Genomic DNA, 23,661 nt, shown 5'->3' with positions numbered 1-23,661 from the left:
TCATCATGGTCACATCTGGGGATCTTGTCCACATCTTGCAACGATAGAATCAATGCAGCAATAAATCACCTGTCTTGTATAAAAAACATCTCACCTTGTACACTGTGAATGAGTTTCACACAGAGACACTCAAGACAGACTAATACAAAAAATACAATCAGGAAAAAATCAATTGAAATATAGTTACAGCAGGTATAGCTAAAGCCAAGCAATTATTTTCTTTTTGTTCAGAGTGCTGCCCAAATATTGCATTTGCAAGAGAACAAAAGCCAAGACCGTATTTCCAACGATTTTCAAAACATTTCTAAGTACATAACAGCTAAGACAAAGGTTTTTCTAAGTTGGTTTTCGATAACTAAATGAAAAGTAGAAAAATAATTTATCAGTAAACATGGCTAAAGCTATTTTTTTAGCCACTATGCCATTATTGGCAATATGCCATATATATATTTTGGGTATTCAATATATTGTTAATGCACAGGGTTGTATCTATTGAACATTTATGAGCCAATAATAACAAATCTTGAAATAAGTTTGTTACCAGTTATGATCTGCACATTATCAAGTGCAGCAGATTTCATATCGATTAATGTCTGCGTGCGTTTGATCGGCAAATAACCATTTGTAAAGAACAGGAGGGCAAACTGAAAAGGGTGTTTGAGTACTAACACACAGTGTTGTAATACCTTTATTACATTTGTCATGAGTATTTGTAAATAAGCAACTTCAAACCAGCTGGGTAATGGTGATTTATTTTGTGTATCTTATGCAAATATGCATCCTATATGGCTGGTTGGTTTGTTATTTAACGCTGCACTCAGCAATATTCCAGCTATAAGGCAGTCTGTAAATAATCAAGACTGGATAAGACAATCCAGTGATCAACAGCATCCTATATGGTGCTGCCTAAGCACTAAAGCAGTATTGCTTTGTTCTCTTGAATGCACTTCTTTACTTCTAAACAACTGTGCATCAAACAAGTAAACTGCAAGACATTAGCTTAAAATGGATAAAGTGAGTGGGTTTAGTTTTACGCTGTTGCAATATTCCAGCAATACTACAGCGGGGGACACCAGAAATGGGCTTCACGTATTGTACCCATGAGGGGAATAGAACCCAGATCTTCGGCATGACAAGGGAATGTTTTAACCACTAGGCTTCCCCATCACCCCTAAAAGGGTTAAAGACAAGACACAACATATTGAAATACTGTTAAATAACCCAAACCCTAAATTACTGTTTCTTTTTGCCTTTGTTCCCAGTACACCCCATGCTTCTTCACACAAACATGATAAATATTTCAAACTGATAAACTGAAAGCTATATATTAAAATCAATCTCACCATATGGTGATGTCAAAGATTAAATAGCTAATGAAATGCCAGCTGTTGTAATACCGGTATGCTGTTTTTGACTTTCTAGATTACAAGGCCTGTGAAGCTTTCTGCTGTAGAAGTAGGTGCAGAATACCTTTGAATCAGTAGCTTGAACAGCCAGACATTTACAAGAGCCTGACTAATAATTGACAAAGAGCTCCATTACTTATCAAGGAAGTCCAGAGCTATAATGGCATGTCATACCAGTGATCAGTATGCGCTCAGATTTTTTTTGTGGTTGTGATACGTGGTAAATTAACTTAATACCTGATGATTGCAAGTGGCAATTTCATTGAGGCACTTGTATAATGTTGACCTTGGTAGATGCCTTCACATAGAGCGACCTCCCTTTATGATTATGTTAAAACTCCTTCCCAGCGCTTAAAATCTTTGCTTATCAACTGGTACTGATGAAGAAAATCCTAGAATGCTTGCTTTACCAATACATATGGCCTTAATTCTATCACTTGCCCTCCCTCAGTCATGTAAATGTAATTTTGGAGTAAAATTGATATTTTATACTTATCCTGACTCATGCTCTTTTGCTTGTCTTCTTCTTCTTAAGTAACATAGTGGAACACTTGTATCTCCCTAATTGAAGCTCCCTTCAATTTAAAATCACTAATTAGTATTCACCACGAAGTTACCTCCTTTCCACAAGCTGAACGAGGGGCCACCTCTACCCATGTGCCTCACTCTCTCCTCATATACTGAGCCCAACATTTGAATTTACAGGGAAATCCAAAGTGTTATTTGGGAGGATGGGAGGGCTGACCTCATGAGTCAGGATAAGTATAAAATATCAATTTTACTCCAAAAATTACATATTTTCCTTATCCTGACTCATGCTCTTTTGTTTGTAGCATCCTACGGAACGGAGGTGGGAATATCTAATACTTTGGATTTTAATAATTAGTGATTTGAACTGTGATGATTGTAATAACCCTATGGGAACTTCATAAAGGCACTGAACTGATGAATTCCTGCTGCTAACTTATCAGCTGCCATATAAAAGGTTATTACCATGTACTTATTATGATAAAGTATATATAACATTAATACAATGCTTAAGACTAATAGACTTAAGCTTGTTAATATGCTAGTATAAACTCCTTAGAGTTTGTTAGCTAAAATACTTTAAGATATAACATAGTACTAAGCTTAAGATATGATTAAACTTAAGCTAATTATATAATAGCAAACTCTTTAGAGTTTGTTAGTTAATATACTTATATGATATAGATATAATGCTGAGCTTAAGATATGAATAAGCTTTAGCTACATATATAATAGCAAAACTCTGTAGAGTTTGTTAGCTAATATATTTTTATAATATGAGTATAGTACTGTGCTTAAGCTATAATTAACTTAAGCTACATATATAATAGCCAAACTCTGTAGAGTTTGTTAGCTAATATATTTTATAATATGAGTATAGTACTGTGCTTAAGCTATAATTAACTTAAGCTACATATATAATAGCCAAACTCTGTAGAGTTTGTTAGCTAATATATATTTATAATATTAGTATAGTACTGAGCTTAAGATATAATTAACTTAAGCTACATATATATAGCAAAACTCTGTAGGGTTTTGTTAGCTAATATATTTTTACAATATGAGTATAGTAGTGTGCTTAAGATATAATTAACTTAAGCTACATATATAATAGCAAAAACCGTGAGAGTTTGTTAGCTAATATATTTTACAATATGAGTATAGTAGTGTGCTTAAGATATAATGAACTTAAGCTACATATATAATAGCAAAACCGTGAGAGTTTGTTAGCTAATATATTTTACAATATGAGTATAGTATTGTGCTTAAGATATTATTAACTTAAGCTACATATATAATAGCCAAAAACTCTGTAGAGTTTATTAGCTAATATGTTTATAGTGTAACCATAGTACTAAGCTTAAGATAAGATTAGACTTAAGCTAAATGTATATAGCAAAATAAACTCCTTAGAGTTTATTAACTAATATACTTTTATGTTAAAAACATAGTACTGAGCTTAAGTTATGATGAAACTTAAGCTATATATATATAATAACAAAACTCCTCACGAAGTTTTGTTAGCTAATACCTTTATAATGTAAACATACTGCTTAAGATATGATGAAAACTTAAGCTAATTGTATAATAGCTTAAAACAACCCTTTAGAGTTTGTTAGCTATGATATAAACCTAGTATTGAGCTTATGAAGGAAAACTTAAGCTACATATATAATAGCAAGAACTCCAGAGAGTTTGTTAGCTAATACATGTTATAATGTAACCATAAAGCTTAAAATATGATGAAACTTAAGTTTAAATATATAATAGCAAAACCCTCTTTAGAGTTTTGATAGCTAATATACCTATATGATATAAACATAGTACTGCTTTAAGATATGAATAAGCTTAAGTTACATATATAATAGCTAAAACTCTGTAGAGTTTGTTAGCTAATACATGTTATAATATAACCATATTGCTTAGAAATATGATGATACTTTAAGCCAAATAGCAAAAACTCTTTAGAGTTTGTTAGCTAATCTACTTATATGATATAAACATAGTACTAAGCTTAAGATATGAATAAGCTTAAGCTACCTATATAATAGCAAAACTCCTTAGAGTTTGTTAGCCAATATATTTTAATAATATGAGTATAGTACTATGCTTAAGGTATAATTAGCTTAAGTTACCTATATAATAGTAAACTCCTCAGAGTTTGTTAGCTTAATTAACTTAAGCTATGTATAAAATAGCCAAAAACTCTGTAGAGTTTGTTAGCTAATGCATTTATCATGTAACCATAGTATTACTCTTTAAGATATGAATAACTTAAGGTAAATATATATAATAACAAACTCTGTAGAGTTGTTAACTTATATATTGTATGATGTAATAATCATAGTACTGTGATGATAAAAGGAACTTAAGTAAATTATATATAGCATGAAGCTATTTAGTATTGTTATAAGATAAGTAAAAATCTGTTAGATTGACTTATCTTCTCCGAGGAACTGTCAGCTGTTGTGCGAGGACCATGGGATCGAATTGGTGTATACCTGAGACGCCCTCGTGGTGATATCTCTCAGATAATGGTTTGCAACCACCATATCGGATTTCCAGAAATAAACCCTCCATTATTTCAATCACATTTGTGTAGAACAATTGTAGAAGTTAGCTTATAATATCATGAGTATTAAGCTCATGGAGGGTCGGAATAGGTCCATCCGCGATATGCACGAGTATGACAGTTCTGATCCAAATGGAGATATAGTACATGAGACTTCACTCATGAAGTTGATGATAGAGGAAATAATCTGTTGCATTTTTCCTCCTGTTTGGTTTGGTGGAGATAAATTTACAGTGCTCTTGCTGGCCATCTTGATAGAATCATCGTATCATGGGGTCCAAGTATGTCATCCAGGCGTTGTTCATAAACCTCACTTGTGAGGTGTTGGAGCACTATATTCATATCCCCAGGTTGGGCTGAAATTTCCGCTTTATTCTCCAAACAGAAGTTTAGTAGGTTTACTAACCATCTAGTTGTGTTAGTCGCTTGATGAAATTCAGCTGTAGTCTGAAACGCTGTGGATTTAGATCCACTTGTATCTTTCGCTCAGGTAATTCGCCGCTAAGTCCTTTGACGATGTAGGTGCACAACCAGGTGTGTCTGTCCTCGCTGAACTTTATGTAAAATCGCCTGACTGCCGCATCCCTCGCCTTAACTTGACAGGGAGGTCTCTAACTTGAAGAAAGGCAGTCTAATCATGAATGTTCAGGTTAACTGGACTGTAATGAGGCTTGCTCGCTCACTGATATATAGTTGTCACTTGTGACGTAAGTCTTGAACTGTGAATAGAGATCGACCTCTGTGTAGGTCGCTGTCCCTCGGGTCCAATCAGAACAAGGCATTTTGATTCTGTATAATACCCGCTGTGATGTCACCGTGTAGCGGAAAACCCACCTTGAATAAATTCTTGTCGCCGCTGATATTAGCATAAACGCCGGTCTTCACCGTGAGCTTCCCGGTTATCCGAAAGTGACCACGGTTTCGAGGGTTAATGGTAACCGCTGAAACCTCCGCCAAAATATCTCGCCTGTAATTTTATGCTGGGTAGGTTATTTTCCTGGTTGTCGGAAAGTAATTTCAGTTTTGAATATAATTCGACTTCCTTATATATAAGGGTATAAACAACTTGCAAGTTGTGAGCTTGTAGACTGTATACATGAATGTATCGCCATAATTGTAGAATTAACGCTGAACTTGTTGTACATATTTCTTCTCAGAAACTTTGACGCATTAAGAGTTATACTCGCTGTAACAAGGCTGCTGTTCAATTTCGATATTGAATTGTGTCTGCAGATATGCGTAATGGTCACGCATGTAGATAATCGTGATCGCCGTCCGGGATTGTATATTAGCAATTTATAATGAATAGTTGATTTCTGTGAAGATCTATGAAATGTCGCTGACTAATAATACAGCGACGCTCTGTGTTGTAAATAGCCTGAGCAATTATCTTCACAGAGGCTTATAGATCGCATCTGGCATACAGTTGATAATCAACTTATGCGACGCCTTGAACGGACTGACGAAAGTAGCTATATATGACGAAAGTGGCTAGTATATGGAAACCTTGAGGAGACTTCCTCGGTGAACGCCTGAGACTTCGCTAAGTTCTCAAGTATCCCTTCTAGATCTTCTGGGTGAAGTAGACTTGAGTTATTTTAGCCTTCGCGACCATCGCTAAGGTGTCGAAGTCAAAGCCCGATTATATATATATATATATATATATATAAATATATATATGAGCTTTGCTTCGCGGAACAGCCTCTGTGTTTAACAGGATGTGGATCGGCTAAGCCGCCTGCCTAAGTAGGGTCCGCATGGATCATCTTATCATATTCAGAAGTCGTGGTTACTTAAGTCTGGTGATAAGTGTCTAATTGATCGCTCTAGATCTATTTAGGCCAGCTTAACATACGCCTCGCCATGGATTCAACAGAACCAATATACGCATTGTAGTTCTTATATTTGATATCGATGATCAACTTGTCTATGGGTTGATCTTCTCGAGACTTGTGAGGGGAACGCTGATAGTTTCGCAAGCTCTTGTATAGTCCCTCGATGTCCTTCTAGATGATGATGATCTGATTCAGGTGTCTTCACAAGATGCCTTCGCCGAAGCTTCCTCTGCGCCCCGTCCGGGGAACGACGATATGACCTTCGCAAGGCTTCCGCGGATGTCTGATGGTCCGAGTCCACATCTAGGGATGAAACCGCATAAGGTGATGATCTATCCTGCCTTCAAGTCCTTCAAGGCTGTACATCTAGGTTCTTTTTCCGCCAAGGCTGTACATCTAGGTCCTTTCCGCTTCGCTAAGGCCTTCGCTAAGGCTGTACATCTAGGTCCTTCGCCAAGGTGGTCCGCGGACTTCCTTCGCAAGGTGACATCGCCCTGGCTGCTACGCTGACGGGGTGCCTCTGGGTGTTGTTCACGTTGGAGCCTTCGCTGGCTCGACCCTGCTACCGCGAGATATTGGTCCTCCATGATGTTCATAATTTGTCGATCATGTCTTCTGGATGGTCTGCGACGCAGGTCGCCGGTGCTTTATCTGGCGTGTTAATGGAGGGGTCCACCGAAAATCGTCCGACATCAGTGTAGAGGCATCAGGCTGCATGGTGATCTCTGCTGATGTCGCTGTAGCTGTCACCGGTCGCTTCTTGTATATGACGCCGGGATGATGATCAGCTGATCATCGAGAGGTCCAGGTCATCGGCTGGAACAATCTCGCTGAGAAAGTCCTAGTAGACTTCGCTGATTTTCCTCAGAGGTCGACGCTGCCCTGTGCGCGACGCCTGCGCGCTGAGTGTTGGTAATGATGGGACCCTCAGGACGCATCATCGCGATATCTGCGCTTGGTACATCAGGCTGCATGCTGATCTGTGCCGACATCGGGTCAATCTTTGATGTACATCCGTATGATGACCGGCTGATCATCATACAGGCCCAAAACTTCGATGGGAACGGTCTCGTTGTTGAGATGTAGTAGAAAACCTCTAGTCTTCTGCTGCGACGATGGGATGTCTGGGGAAGCAGGATGCTTCTTTGAGATGGCGGACTACGCCCCACACCTCTCCACCACTCTAGCGAACACCACACGGAGGGGAGTCGGCCAACAGCAGTAGACTGGCGAGGGTTCCGTGTATCAGTCATACTAGACTCTGCATACGCCAATCTATCTGCTGTGCGCGTACAAACGCAAAGTAAATATTAATAAAAAGGTAGAATTGATAAATTAGTACCGCGAACTGCAATGTGAATATAATAAACATGGCTACCGCACATCATATTAAAGGCGGATCAGCAGCAGCATAAAAACGAATCTGCAATAGTACAGAATTTTCATCAACGAATCCACTGAAACAAACAAACACGGCCCCGTGAATAAACTGTAGAAAACGACTAAATATCAATATATAATCGCTGAAGGATACTAGCTAAACCTCTATAGATGTCTATACGAGGTAACTAACTAAATATAATTCAAAGGATATAGTGTGTCGGAGACACAGGCGCCTCACGCCCAGCTCACTGGGCTAAGAAGGAGAGAGTGAGGCACATGGGTAGAGGTGGCTCTCGCTCCCCCGCTTGTGGAAAGGAGGTAACTCGTGGTGAATACTAATTAGTGATTTTAAATTGAAGGAGCTTCAATTAGGGAGATACAAGTGTTCCACTATGTTCGCAAGAAGAAGAAGACAAGCAAAAAGAGCATGAGTCAGGATAAGGAAAAATTAAGTTTGGTGAACCTAGCATGTATAGTTTGTATGATATGCCGTGGTCAGGTCACCATCAAATACATTTTGCATTTACCTAGCATGAACCTAGCATGTAAACTTTAAGAGATATGCTCTGGACAAAATAATCAAACACATTTGGCACTAAGTCATGTTTCCATTGAAACAGCAAAAATACAATTCATATCTGGATGTAAACCCCAAAAGGCACATCTAGGGATCATGCTTGATATGTGTACCAAGTTTGATGAAGCTAGCATGTATAGTTTGGAAGATCTGTTCGACAAGATGACATCCCTCATAGTCACAGCCTAAGTCGTGGTTTCCATGGAAACAGCAAAAAACTAAATTCTGAAAAACTTTAAAATAGCAAAAGGCACATCAATGGGTAATGATTAACATGTGTGTGAAGTTTGGTGAACCTAGCATGTAAACTTTAAGAGATATGCTCTGGACAAAATAATCAAACATATTTGGCACTAAGTCATGTTTCCATGGAAACAGCAAAAAATACAAATCATATCTGGATCTACCCCCAAAAGGCACATCTAGGATCATGCTTGATATGTGTACCAAGTTTGATGAAGCTAGCATGTATAGTTTGGAAGATCTGTCTGACAAGATGACATCCTCATAGTCACAGCCTAAGTCGTGGTTTCCATGGAAACAGCAAAAAAAACTAAATTTGAAAAAACTTTAAAATAGCAAAAGGCACATCAATGGGTAATGATTAACATGTGTGTGAAGTTTGGTGAACCTAGCATGTAAACTTTAAGAGATATGCTCTGGACAAAATAATCAAACACATTTGGCACTAAGTCGTGGTTTCCATGGAAACAGCAAAAATACAATTCATATCTGGATCTAAACCCCAAAAGGCACATCTAGGGATCATGCTTGATATGTGTACCAAGTTTGATGAAGCTAGCATGTATAGTTTGGAAGATCTGTCCCGACAAGATGACATCCTCATAGTCACAGCCTAAATCATGTTTCCATGGAAACAGCAAAAACTAAATTCTGAAAAAACTTTAAAATAGCAAAAGGCACATCAATGGGTAATGATTACTATGTGTGTGAAGTTTGGTGAACCTAGCATGTAAACTTTAAGAGATATGTCTGACAAAGTTTTGACGGACGGACGGATCGGACGGACGGACAGAATGAACGCTATATACCCCCGCTACTTTCAGAGCGGGGTATAATTATGGCATGTCACTCAGTACAAAAATGGACAAATCTGTTGTATTTACATAAATTTCACTGCTCTTCAAAATATGGGTTTTGTTTTATTGGAAATTGTTTATCTGCAGATTCATACACCAAGCACAAGGTGAAATCAGCAACACATTATTTTCAGATGATCTTTTAATTATATTTTTCTCTTTTTCAAATGATGACAAATATTATTGAAAGGAAAAGCAATATATCTAAACCGTCACAAAACTTGTCCATCTTGTCAATTATTCATAAATCATACTTCTTTCTTAATGAAAGAAAGCCATGCACATAAACAGTTTCAGCTTAATCATTGTTGTCACTGTTTTCCTGTAGTAAACAGCCTGGGGCTTGTCAGTCCCTAGTGTCAAGGATCCTGTCTGACGAGTTGAATCTCTCACTCTGCACTGTCATGATGGTGGTGATAGTGTTCACATGGGTAGATGTTTTTATTGATGGTTTAGCACGTTTGCCACTTAACATTTTAATCTTGCCTGGTTGGCTAATATATGATTATACCGGTATGTGCTCTATTTTGCCAAGAACATGAATACTTGCATTCTTGAGTTCAGAATGATAACAAGTGAAATGGCTGAATATAAATATGATTTCATAGTGACAATATTTGGTACTATATTTTCAGGCAGGACTTATACTGTTGTGCTAAATAGCTGTTAAACCGAAAATTGATAAAATACATTCAATAAATGCAGCTGGTAAACTGTCGACAAAATGTTGAAGGTTTGTAATCATATGCATTGTTCCTATCAGCTAAAGAAACATGTATCAGTAGGTCAAAGGACCTATCAACTATTTCTCATGTCGCAATATCTATTTTTGCTACCTGCCTTAACTGCAAATATTTTCAACACGTTCAAGCCTACCCATTTGTTATCTATTTTCTATGAAGCCTAATTAGATACAGTGAAGTCACAGCGCAATACTTTGCCTACAATATAAACATATGACCTTTTTCAGTTAAAAACATTGAGACTAATCTCATTGATTTTCTTTGCTTACATACAAATACAAATATGTGGAATATAAGCAAGGATTGGGAAAGGCAGCTGCCATGGGCCATTTTGTACATTAGAATAAAAAATGGCCCATTAAAATTTTGAAGTTTACTATTGATACAAGGGCAGTGGCCCATTCTAAATTCAGAAAATAGCTAATAATCCTCAAAATGACCCATTGTCAAAGTTTTCTATCCCAATCCCTGTATAAGTAATAAAATAATTAGACACTTATGAAAAACATTAAGCTATGGTCAAGCTAGAAGACTTCAGGCAAGTTTGGACCAGACAATCCAGTAACTGACATCATCAGCATCTATCTTGGGACTATCTACCAAGTCAGTGAGTCTGACCACCAGATCCTGTTTATCACACTATTCAACAACCAGTGGCTTCTGACGATCAATTCTTAAATGCATCTTCCCAGGGGTATTTCCACGATAGCAACATCTGGCAGAATAATGGATTCCACAGCGACAATGTCAACCAGTACCAGATTGTTGACCCCACCAGAATGCAAATCAATAGTCAGCTAAGAATATTGTGTACAATTAAATTAAAATGAAATCCTAGTCTAGTTTTTCTTAATTACTTAGATCAACTATTTGAAGCTTCCAGAAAAATGGAATAAACTAAACCCCCTAAAACATCAAGCTAGGACGAATAGGAAATGACAATTCCCTGGACATTTCTTTAATATTGACTTCATCTGCATTCATCAATGTTTAGATTGTTAAAATGTAAAATATGTTTGCCTTATTAAATATGCATTTTCATTTAAACCACTCACCCATTAAAAACATTAAAACATACAAAGTGATTAAGTTAAAACAATAATCCACATCTGTACCATGCATACTACATCTAGCAACAAAGAAGACTTTGCTTACCTGTGGGAAACAGCAATTCCAATGGCTGAAACAGAGAGCAAAACATATATGTAGGTAATACACTGAAGTAGGTGAGTAGGTGAGTGAGTGAGTGAGTGAGTGGGTGGGTGAGTGAGTGAGGGCAGAAACAGTCTTCACACATGGTACTGAAGTCGAGAAATGAATCCATGTCTTCCGTATGACAAGTAGTCTGTCTCACAGTCCCTGAACCACACTATTTTCCCTAATGCCTAACGCTCTCTGCACGGCTAAAGCCCTTAATGAAGCAAGTCTAGATTTTCCCAGGTTCCCCTGAATCTCCAAACTCACTGGGGCTCCTTTTAAATTTAAACGGGTTTATTTGTTACTAACAAAATTATATATATTCAGGGACCAAGCGATAGTCTATAGGACAAGCAAATGCTTTAACAATAAGGTTGGTAGATTATCTGACCAGCCCTCAAATTTAATCATCACATGAGGCCAAATAAAAAATGTTGTGGTTCCGATTACACCCCTTTAAAATTTAGGGTAGGCAGGTAGGATTTTTTTTTGTAATTTTTTTTTTAGAAGCCAAGTGCAAACTAATAACACATTTATCGGGTAATCGGAACCACAACATGTTTTTTTAGGCGAGACAAGTATGAGCAACTGAGGATGTATCCTAAAATCCTAAAGGCGTTGGTCACAAATAATCATACAAAGAGAAACTTATAAAACTATGCCGAGGCCTACACCATGTGCCATGCATATATTACAGGCAACCAGTATATCTATAGGCCATAATAACTAAATTTTATAATATTCAAACCTAGCCCACCTTAAATACCCCTGTTTACGTCACTTTACTGCCCATACTATTTAAATTACCTACATACAAGCAATATCTCATGTCTGTTGTGCTATCTTCACATGATGAAACATACCACCACATAGTCCCCCCCATTAATGTCAAGGACACTCCTAGTTAGCCATTTAATGTCATTTCAACCTATCTGTCGAGTCACAATTTAACTAATGATAAAAGTGGTAGCCATCAAGGAAATGCCACTGGTCCTCCTGGCACAGTGGATTTAAATTAATTGAGGCTTAGTCTTGTCAAGTTGCAGTCAAATAAAATCGGATTCATTTCTCTAAAGTAACTTCTTGGTCTCCCAGTGTAAATGATATCCTGTAGAGTATACCCTGTATATGTTTGATTAGTCATGTTGTAACATTACCAAGACAATGTTTGTTTACAGGGGTTTACCTAGGATTCTGACCTCAAGATTGCAATCAATGTAATAACATAGGCATTACTGACACTTCTTTTTGTTCCATCATCAGTGTAATACAGGCTATTTCTAAAGAGACTTAAAAGTAATTACTCCTTATATATAATCAGAAATTCAGAAATTATAAATTCCATTTTGAAAATTTATGATGCTAGTTGCTTGGGCTGAATTTTGCCTGGGTGCAGGTCTAGATAAATCACTGATCTAAGCTTCATATATTGCATTATTATAATGTCTTTGTAGAAAATGAATTTTTATATTCTGCTGATGCAATTTCAGGACACTGGGCACTCTTTAGAATGATATCATGTCGGTGCTCCAGATAAGAAGACAAATCATATAATTAATTTTGAATTACTTGAGATTTTTAATAAAACCAACAGTACAACAACACTGTGTGGTATTATACCTGTACGCCTTTGCACATTTTTTCACACAGGCATCACACATTACACATGCATCACCTCAGTGAATAATGTGTAACAGAGATAGCATGCTTGTCCGCCAGTAACGTGTATGCAAGATGGCTGTGTGCAGTTTTCAAGATAGTAAACATGTTTCAATGTGATAACAAACATTTGTGCCTGAAAACCCACACATATATTCCCAAACTCTATGATGAATAAGCTTTCAGAATATGTTAAGATTATGTTTCTGGAAAATACACACATAGGAGATATGAGCAAATTTGTAAAAGAACCAGGTAATTTTGCTCAATTTTCATAACTTTTGCATTTTTTCTCCATTTCCTTCCATGCTAATCTATAACTGCTATTGCTTTAATAAATGTACTTATTCACGAAAATAAGTTGTCACTTGAACAAGCAACTGGGAACCTGCCTCACGTACACATTACATTCTTTACTGGTAAGTCACACTAACCATTAATTACACATGTGTCAATAGAGTGAACTTAAGCTCCATGTTCATGATGTTACCTACTTGGGCTAGCACAAGAACATGCAAATTAAGTCACTAGTCACTAAAGACTAGACCCAAGGGTGTAAATATACTGAACTCTTCAAGAAATCTATCAATGCCATTCTGAATAATAATTTCTGGGTTCTGATACCCTGTGGATCACTCTTTCTCTGATACTGAAAAGAGAGAGAGAGAGAGAGAGAGAGAGAGAGAGAGAGAGAGAGAGAGAGGAGAGAGGAGAGAGAGAGAGAGAGAGAGAGAGAGAGAGAGAGAGAGAGAGAGAGGAGAGAGAGAGAGAGAGAGAGAGAGAGAGAGAGAGAGAGAGAGAGAGAGAAAGAGAGAGAGAGAGTGTAAAATGTAAACAAACAAATGTAGAACATAAAGACATATCAATCACAAAAATATATCTGTTTTCTGTTTTCATCCAGTGCAAACAAAAAGAATTACTAGTAGTAGAAATTATATAGTTCTAATTCTGATCCATGTCACAGTGTTCATGTGTGTTCTGTACTCTACTTCCTCCTCTGCTATTGTATGGCTGCCCCTGCAGTAACACTGACAGAGGTTTCAGGCCTTACAATGGAGAGGGTAGGCAAATATGAATGTAAACAGTACAAGGAAAGGAGAGTCTGGCACGAACAATCATTTGGCCAGACGTTTCTTTATTTTAGGCGTCTCTGATTTTATGTGTGAATAATACTGGTTGGTAGGTGGGATTTAAACAGAATAAAATGACATATTAGATTATTTTTTGGGTATATCGTACTGTGTTCAGAGCTAGTCATGTTACTTCACTGAACAGCTTATAACATCAACCTTTGTCATGCAGTCATACATACGAAAAAATATGAAAATATGATATTTCTTCAATTCTTTTCAAATGTACATTTTCAGTTTTACATCTTGATATATATATCAATTAATAATTTTATGATCTATCCCTTGTCCATTGCCGAAAAACAAAAACACTCAAAATTGGTGTTTAAATCATAACTGGATGAGTATGGTTTCATGCCTGTCTAAGAGTGTGTAAGTATGGTTTTATGCCGCTTTTAGCAATATTCCAGCAATATCATGGCGGGGGTCACCAGAAATGGGCTTCACACATGTACCCATGTGAGGAATCAAACCCGGGACTCCAGTGTGATGAGCAAACCTTTTAATAACCACTAGGCTACCCCATTGCCCCCTAAATCATAACTCTTGAGCACAGTAAACCACAAGAATATATTACAGTCTTTATCTGTGATCAGCTGTGGCGATACACATCACAGAAGTACATGGAGGAATGACTAACACAGTCACTTCTCTGTTCCCCTCAATAAACATTCCAGATTATCAACAGCAGTTCAAGTATTTTCACAGATCCTTCTGTCTTGGTGATAAACATGAAACATTCTGCAGGGTTCGAAATACCCCATACAGGGCTCCAGATAAGGGCCGCATCGGCGTACGTATGTACGGATAAAAAATATGCACGATACGGTAGGAAATAATTTAGAAAACGTAGCAGATGGTGTACGGTCTTAGAATCATTTACAGACGTATTTATCTGAAAAAAAGTATTGTTTTATTGACCTGTTTACACTAGAGCAGCAATGTTGTGGTGCATATATGAAATGAAACACAAGATTACTGATAGTCCATTAGCTTCCATTCAGTACTCTAAATGTACACTTAAGGTTTTCCAGTACTCAAAATTGAACAAATAAGGAGTACGTACTCCTGATGTTGAAAAATTATCTGGAACCCTGCCATATATTAGCAGTTGCATTTTGTGAAGCTGTTGGCCTTGGATAGCACTGTAACACGCCTAATTTTCTAGACACATAACTCACATTTAGTCATTTAATCCCCAAAACAATTATTTTTTTCCAAACTGAATAATATCATACATATTTGAATGCTTATAAACCCATTTCTTTATTTAACAATAAATTTCAAATGATCATCATCATTGTCATTTATTCTAAAGACATGTGGGCATACTTGATTTCTGAAAGGCACACCTAAAATATTTGTCTGGTGCCCTAAGGCACACTTAGAAAAATAAGTATTTCTATCCCTGTTCTGTCTGTTTCTTCTGTACTAATGCTGTGACTGTAATAAATATAGTGATTCCTCAGGTAAGTACAACTTGGCTACAGACTAATAATACACAGCTCTGAGGTGGAAGTTTCTTGTGATGCTTTACCCTTTGGCAATGACAGTTATTAGGCATGACACAAAATTATTGTGACCCAGCTTTCTGAAACCCATTTCCTCTATCAACCTAGAATAAGAATCACTGAAAACTGAATGCAGTATTTTATACAGAAAATTAACATAAAAAATAAATGGGATAGGGATGTCACTTATCTGCATAATTTATCTGTTTGAGAAATGCCACCTACTTAATGGTAAGTGGTGGATCACGAGGAAATGTCACTTGAAATTAATTATGCATCTTTTATAACTGTCATGAATAATCATTCAATGCCATGAAACTTCAGTTTTGAAAATGACAACATGAAAATACACCATAACAAAGTTTAAAGTAATTACAAAACATATACAAAAATATTGTTTGTTTGTTGTACCACACTGCACTCAGCAACATTCCTGCTTTATGGCAGTAGTCTGTTAATAATCAAGCCTGGTAGCATATACAGAATGAATGCTGTTGGCATTCATCAGCCACCAAAGGTCCTTTTCAATAAGATCCATATTTTGTTTCAATCTGCTTCATGAGGACATTACTTTTTATTGTCAGAAACACTTCATATGTTACTCTAAATACACTTTAAAAACATTCAAGTCCACACAACTTGTGCATCAATATTATTTATTGAGTTACAGACTAATCATTACAAAGTTTATTGTACTACATGTTTTAACGGCCTAGACAACTGTGATGAAGTGATGGGGTGCATCCAGATGGAACAGGACTTTCATTCAACATTGAAAAGATGTATAAGTTCTATATTTTTCTGGCGGTTTTAATTTTAGCCTCCACCCAACAATAAAGAACATATGTCAGATATGAATCAATATAGTTTTGTAATCAGTATAACATTATCACTAAATCATTTTTTTGTTTGAGACAGAGGTACACTGGCTTCATAAACCAAAGTCAACCACCATTAATTATACATGGCCTCCTTAATATTCAATGTATTTATTTTAAGTTGCTTTACAATTGTTTATATTACAATCTAATAAAACCATCTTATTCACCCTGTTGTCCGTACAGAGCAAGGATGTACACTAACCTGGTAATATTTGAGCTGGGATAGCTTGAACATATTTCTACCTGCCCAATTGTTTAATATGATGATACCTTATAACTGTATCTAACTTGACAGCCTGAGATTTATTGTATTACAAAATTGTTTTAGTGGAAATCGTTACAGCATTTTGCTTTGAGTCATGGTAACATTACCTGGTTAAGAGCTTCCATTTATGACCTGTCAAAACATGAGGGTATGAAATTAATGGATGTCAACTTGTACAATATCATACAATATCAGGAACAAAAGGTTCCATCCACCTGATAAAGACTAAGCAGGGCTCCAGATAAAGGCCGTATCGGCATATGTACGCATAAAAAATATGCATGATACGGTAGGAAATAATTTAGAAAACGTAGCACATACGCACCACAGCAATGCTGTACGGTCTTGGAATCATTTACAGACGTATTTATCTGAAAGAGTGTTGTTTTATTGTTTATTGACCTGTTTGCACAAGAGTAGTAATGTTGTGGTGCATATATGAAACGAAACACAAGATTACTGATACGCCATTAAATTCCATTCAGTACTCAAAATGTACTCCTATATTGAAAAGTTTATCCAGTACTCCTATATTGAAAATTTATCTGGAAAATAAGCATATAGTTTGAAACATTGCATTTCACATACCACATGATGTTGACAATAAATTTCTCTCTCTTAAGCATTTCACTTTGATGTCTGAAGATTAACATCTAATTGTAGTTTGGAACCTGCCTCGCATTTCACATTACATTCTTTACTGGTAAGTCCACTAACCATTAATTGACATGTGTCAATAGAGGTGAATTATGCTCCATGTTCATGATGCATTTCTACTTTAGCACAAGAACAAAATGTCACTAGTCACTGAAGACTAGACCCAATGTAAATATACATGAACTCTTCAAAGAAATCTATCAATGCCACTGAATAATAATTTCTGGGTTGATACTGATGCCCTGAAAAAATGTCTTCCTCTCTCTCACTCTCTGTGTGTGTCAGAGAGAGAGAGAGAGAGAGAGAGAGAGAGAGAGAGAGAGAGAGAGAGAGAGAGAGAGAGAGAAAGAAAAAAAAAAAGACAGTAAGGGTAGCCTAGTGGTTAAAGTGTTTGTTTGTCACTGCCGAAGACCCGGGTTTGATTCCCCACATGATGGGTACAATTCTGGCCATTTCTGGTGTCCCCTGGCATGATATTGCTGGAATATTGCTAAAAGTGGTGTAAAACCAAACTCACTCACTCACTAAATCATGAATTCCCTACACCAAACTGGCAATACAGCTGTTCTTGTATTCAGTTTGCTGCATGTTTGTAAACTACTCCAGTATGTATTTATGAGGAAACAACAACCTTCAAGACCAGCTTGTTATGTTTGAGTTGCCAGTACTCCTGTATAATGAACATAATATACTGAACCCTAAAATGTAGTATTTAATTGGAATCCCCCCAAAACTGTACTTCAATATAATGTGGTACAGGTATTTATATGCATTGCAATACATTGGGAATGTTTGACAATATCTCACACATTGACAGTAATGACACTGTACATGCAGATTCAATTTTCCATATACAAAAGTAAATATTACTCTGCATGGTCTATCACCACCTGTTTGTCACCATGAGTACAAAAGATATATCATGAGAGCAAAATTATTTCCACATTTTCAATATTCAATTAATATTGCTTTTTGGAAAATACATGCAATATGTGTTGTTTGAAAAGCATTTGGTAATATACCCAACACTGCAGTCTGAAGTTATTCTTGCCACCTGTAGAACAATTAGACTCTCTCATTCAGGCAAGCAGGCTAATTTTAAGAGGAATCTCTGCAGGTGGTTATAAGGTTTGAAACTACAAAGAAATCAAAATACAGTCGTGCTTCTGATTGATATGTGTCGGTGACTACTGAAAACACACAAATAACCTTCCATCTGACTTACCGGTTATCGTGTTCGAAATCAATATTTTTGTGCTATCTTTCTGTTTCTGATACCTAGCTTTGGTGATGTAATAAATGTTAACTTAAGATTAGACTTTCTCAGTAAAGTACAAATTATACAAATTGGAAGCCTTGGTGCCTTAATGAGTGAGATTCCTCACTTGGAAAAGTAGGTGCCTCACACTGAGAGTGTGGGTCTGAATCCCAATGAGACAACCACAAGAAGTACTATAATTTATACCTTACTGAAAAACTGGAATCCCAAATATAACCCTTGTTACACTTGATCACTTTCTAAAGGGCACTGTGTATTCAGAGCATACAAATATATAGGTGTGCCACTGCCTATTTTTTATAGCTGCCATTGACATGCATTATTAATTTTGAGTCCACAGTCAGAGAAAGCACTTGAATTTGTCGATTCTTGAAGTAGAATCAGTTTGCCCATCGCGGTCAGTTGATTCTACTTTTGCAATCAATATATCCTCATGATTTCTCCATTAAAGAGCTCATTATGAGCTCATTGTTTTCAGTGTCAATTGACAATATCAGTCATTTCACTGATGAGTCCACACATCTAGGCATGGATGTAGTTGCTTCAATCACAATACAGGGTAATTTTAGTGGATAATATTACAAATTAAGATCTCATTCAGAGACTAAAAGTTTAGATGTTAAAAGTACTACACTGTCAATATTTAGCAAAATTTGGCCACTCCTGTTGACTTCCATGTTATTTCAGTGTAGAAATATACAATACACAGGATTACTTGTGAATATGAACAATTTGACACAAAGATCAACTTATCATGATGGTGCTAATTGTAATCACTAAATGATGTAACAAGTATAACACTATAATGTAAACATGGTAAATGTAGCAGAGATGACCTTGCTATGCTGAAAATATATTTAGTGAATGGAAGAATGGAAGACTGACAACAATTTATCATGAAGGGGAGCTCTTATCTTTCAAATTCATGATTTTGTGTAGAGACCTCTTGAGTCATGAGATAATAGTGATCGCCAAAGAGGCCAATATTCATCCTTAAAACTGCAGCATAAGTCAGTACAAATTCCGAATTTGGAGCAAAAGGACTATTTCATATAGTAATGACTAATGATGTTTGTGAAGGTAAAGACATATTTCACTGATAAAAGAATTGACTTTTCACATTTCAGGTTATATAAATATGGGCACACTTTGCATAAATCTGCTATGCTAATTCACAGACTGGTTTTTACATTCACTTCTCCATAAAAACATATTGGTGGTAATTTTTAGGAATAAACATTGCAAAATTAATTTCACCAACTACATATTCAATAACTAAAACAAACAAAACATTAAACAATGCAATGAACTAAATGAAGTGGTTCAGAGCAATAAAGCAACAACATCCTGCTCATTCTCTTTATGTCTTAGTTAGGGGTTATAGCTAAAACGGAACCACGCCAAAACGGTACTAACCAAAACGGAATCAAATTGGCGAAAACGGAACCTTGACTTGGCGAAAACGGAACCATAAAAATTTTATCAATTAAATATTAGCTCTAAATTAAATGTATAAATAAAACTTTACGTTGCCTATGTATAATATTGGCAACGTTGTATAATAACTAAGTGCTCAACGATAATGATTTAAAATGGATACTTGCTGTTGACATGGTTGACTCTTCCATTCACATCTATCGGCTGACCAAATAAACTTGTCTCTTCTCAAAACATTAAGAACTTGTTGTTTTTAATGCAGTTATTAGTTTATTCTTGGTACTTAATGCACAGGCTACAAGTATAAACATGTTACTTATCAAAACATTTCATAAACACTAGTTAATGAACTATTATTCCAAAGAAAACAGCGGCGTCTTTGATGGGTTGACAAGCTTCATTAAAACAACAACTCATGACTGCTCTGTTACAACTCAATGTCATGATACATGCTATATAAAACGTGGTCATTCGTCAAAATGTACAAGCGACAATGGCTGTTAGGTGCTTGACTTGCGAGAAGACTGTCCGTCGAAATCAACACGCTATCACTTGTGATGGATGCGGAGGATGGACACACAGGACCTGTGGCACTGGCCTCAGCGTCCAGAGATACAGGGAGATTTGTTCAAGCGGCGAGGACTACCCCTTCCTTTGCAGTAAATGTTCAAGGCCCTAGATACAATTGATGAACTCAGCCAGCTGCTCTCCAGGTGTGCCATGATCCACGGACCAGTCATCCAATGAAAACGTGATGCAGAACTAGTGAACTGTTATTGATGCGATAAACTGATCGTGTTAAATAAAAAAAAAAAAACTAGTAGTGTTTTGGTGTAATGTGGTTCCGTTTTCGACAGAGAAAATTGGTTCAGTTTTCGCCAGAGTGGTTCCGTTTTCGCCAATTGGTTTTTGGTACCGTTTTGACGCGGTTCCGTTTTAGCCTGCACCCTTAGTTAGTGTGGGATAAATCATTTTTCAATTTATGGAAACAAATGCAAAACAACCCTCTAAATTAGCCAAACAATCACCATGGAATCACTTGCAATATATTTTTAACACCACCAATAAAGAAGCCTAAATGCTGAACCTAACATTATTGCATTCAGTAGAATTCTTCTAAATTTATGAAAATAAAAGCGTACCATAACTCCTTATTTTAAAGAGGAAATAGCGTAGCATCTCCATCCCCTTTTAAAGTGACTGCCATGTGCACATTTCGGAATCGCAGATGAATCCGTGTTGTTGATGTAAAATCAATAGACATTCCAGGGCAAAGACTCAATAGTCATGTGCCAAAGTGAAGCCTGTGTACTGGTTTCAATAATTAACACGAAACAGTACCATGGCGATTCTAATCACGATAACACCTAACAGTACAAGTCAACATTGTTTAGACCTATTTCGCTTCTCCAGAACTAAAAGAAGTTCAGATTAAATTAACAATAATGCCTTTATTCATATTCCTTTTCCAAGTCACACAGTGAAACGATTTCATAAAAGTAAAACACATAAACTAAGAATATCAGCTGCAAATAAGATTCTCCATTTCGCAATACAGACACCGGCACGGGCAGCTAGCAGACGATATGCCTGAACCGGTACCTTCATGCAACAGGATTCATCTCGATGATGCACCGTCCAAGAAAAGCAGATTACTTACCGACAGCCACGAGAAAGAGTTTGTAGACAATGCCCCATGAGTTTCCATTTTCCTTCTCCCTCTCTCTTGACTCAGAAGACCTGTTGTACTTGCTTTTACCATGCTTAAACGAACTACGATGATCGCCGGTAGATCCTTGCCGTCGATTCCCCGCCATCTTGAAACGTCTAATAATGTATATACTATTTTCCTTGAGAAATATTTTACTATCTCGTCCATAAAAAAAAAATACAACCAAACTTCACAGATGCTATTAGCTGTATTGAAAAGCATACGATTTTGTTTCAGTGTCACCAACACATTCTACAAGTTCTATGTTGACTGAGCATCAAAGAATAATAAAATGTCATCATTAATAGCATACCTCGTTGACTAGTCTCGAACAGACATGGGTGGGTTACTTCCCTTGTAACCGGTTTATATGTTGACACAATATAGGTCTCTGCTATCACCTTTTCAGTGTTAAAGACTGTGTTGTAAAACCCGTCTTTCAGACACTCTCCCTGCCGCTTGGTGACAACAATGAAACCCAACTGTGCAGTATATTTGCTGACTTTGCTCTAACGTTAGAACAGAGCAGAAGAACATTTTATTACCTTCAAGCCACTATCTGTGGCATATGAAGCTCAATGTATAATATTATTCAACAAAATGCATGGTGGAAGGACATTTGTCTATATTTACGTCCATACTAACTCAAAAATATCGTTTAAAGGATAGAGGAAAGTATTTGTTTATCTAGAGGGATGGCAGCTTAGCTTAAGGAAAGAAAAAGGTTTACAGTACAGATTTGTTCTTACGTTGAAAAAGAGTACCAAGGTGAATGAATATAAAAGTATGGCGACAACATGTTTTTTCTATATTCGCTAAAGTAATCGCAACTCAAAAGTGCATGGTATTCGTCATCAACGTAGTTTTTCTAACACAGGTTACGGGTTCGTTCCATTAAGGGTATATTATTCAATCTGCCTAGTTCAACTGTAGGGGCGGTGGGGTAGCCTAGTGGTTAAAGCGTTCGCTAGTCACGCCGAAGACCCGGGTTCGATTCATCAGATGGGTACAATGTGTGAAGAGCCTTTCTGGTGTCCCCCGCCGTGATATTGCTGGAATATTGCTAAAAGCGGCGTAAAACTAAACTCACTCACTCACTCACTCAACTGGTAATCTGTGACATGATGTCCTAAATTCAATAAATGTATACCACTGGCTTTTTAGGGAGCTTACTAAGCTACTGTTCAAATGAGTGCTCGGATTTAAGGATTAACTCACAGAGAAAAATTGGTAAAATTGGGAGGGTGTGGAGACATTGATCTTATAGGAGTTCTTGTATCCTATTTTACTCCAGTTTTATGTAATATTTTAATAATAAACAGTTCCAAGTCTTTAAATGCTTCAAATTGGGAATTCAGACTTTAATGCGATCCATGTATGTTTAGAATCATTGCACAATGTTTATTTACGTTTACAGTCGTACATATAGTTATTAAATGTAAGAGAAATCTGAATACACAATATATTTACCTGTTTCTGTTTTCAACAACTGCGATAGAAATTGGAAGCATTTGTGATGGGTGTTAATTGGCATTATATAACAGTAGCTGACAACTCGTCGATTACCAAATTATGCGAAGCCAGCCAAGAATATGTAGTGACTGTAACAACCTGCTTATGAGGAGGTGATAGTGATTTATTGAATGTAAGGGGCGGTGGGGTAGCCTAGTGGTTAAAGTGTCCGCTCGTCACGTTGAAGACCCGTGTTCGATTCCCCACATGGGTAGAATGTGTAAAGCCCATTTCACTAAAAGCCACAAAAGATAATTACTTACTCACTGGATAAGCCA

General features: G+C 36.7%; 1 protein-coding gene across 1 annotated transcript in view; it reads right to left on the bottom strand.

Moving 5' to 3' along the window:
- LOC124287966 (probable C-mannosyltransferase DPY19L1) overlaps positions 1-22,051 on the bottom strand; it is a 51,246-nt gene extending 29,195 nt beyond the window's left edge. The window contains exons 1-2 of the mRNA XM_046724469.1: positions 21,821-22,051; positions 11,300-11,324 (exon numbers count right to left, since the gene is read on the bottom strand). Of these exons, the coding sequence (XP_046580425.1) occupies positions 11,300-11,324; positions 21,821-21,977 (182 nt within the window). The 5' untranslated portion in view covers positions 21,978-22,051. The remainder of the gene's footprint in view (positions 1-11,299; positions 11,325-21,820) is intronic.
- Between the last annotated feature and the right edge of the window lie 1,610 nt (positions 22,052-23,661).

Source organism: Haliotis rubra, unplaced genomic scaffold, assembly GCF_003918875.1.
Source record: "Haliotis rubra isolate DU_JTF1 unplaced genomic scaffold, ASM391887v1 Scf41, whole genome shotgun sequence".
NCBI classification, from domain to species: Eukaryota; Metazoa; Mollusca; class Gastropoda; order Lepetellida; family Haliotidae; genus Haliotis; species Haliotis rubra.
Note: the sequence above shows the minus strand (reverse complement) of the source record. Positions and strands in the feature narration are given on the sequence as shown.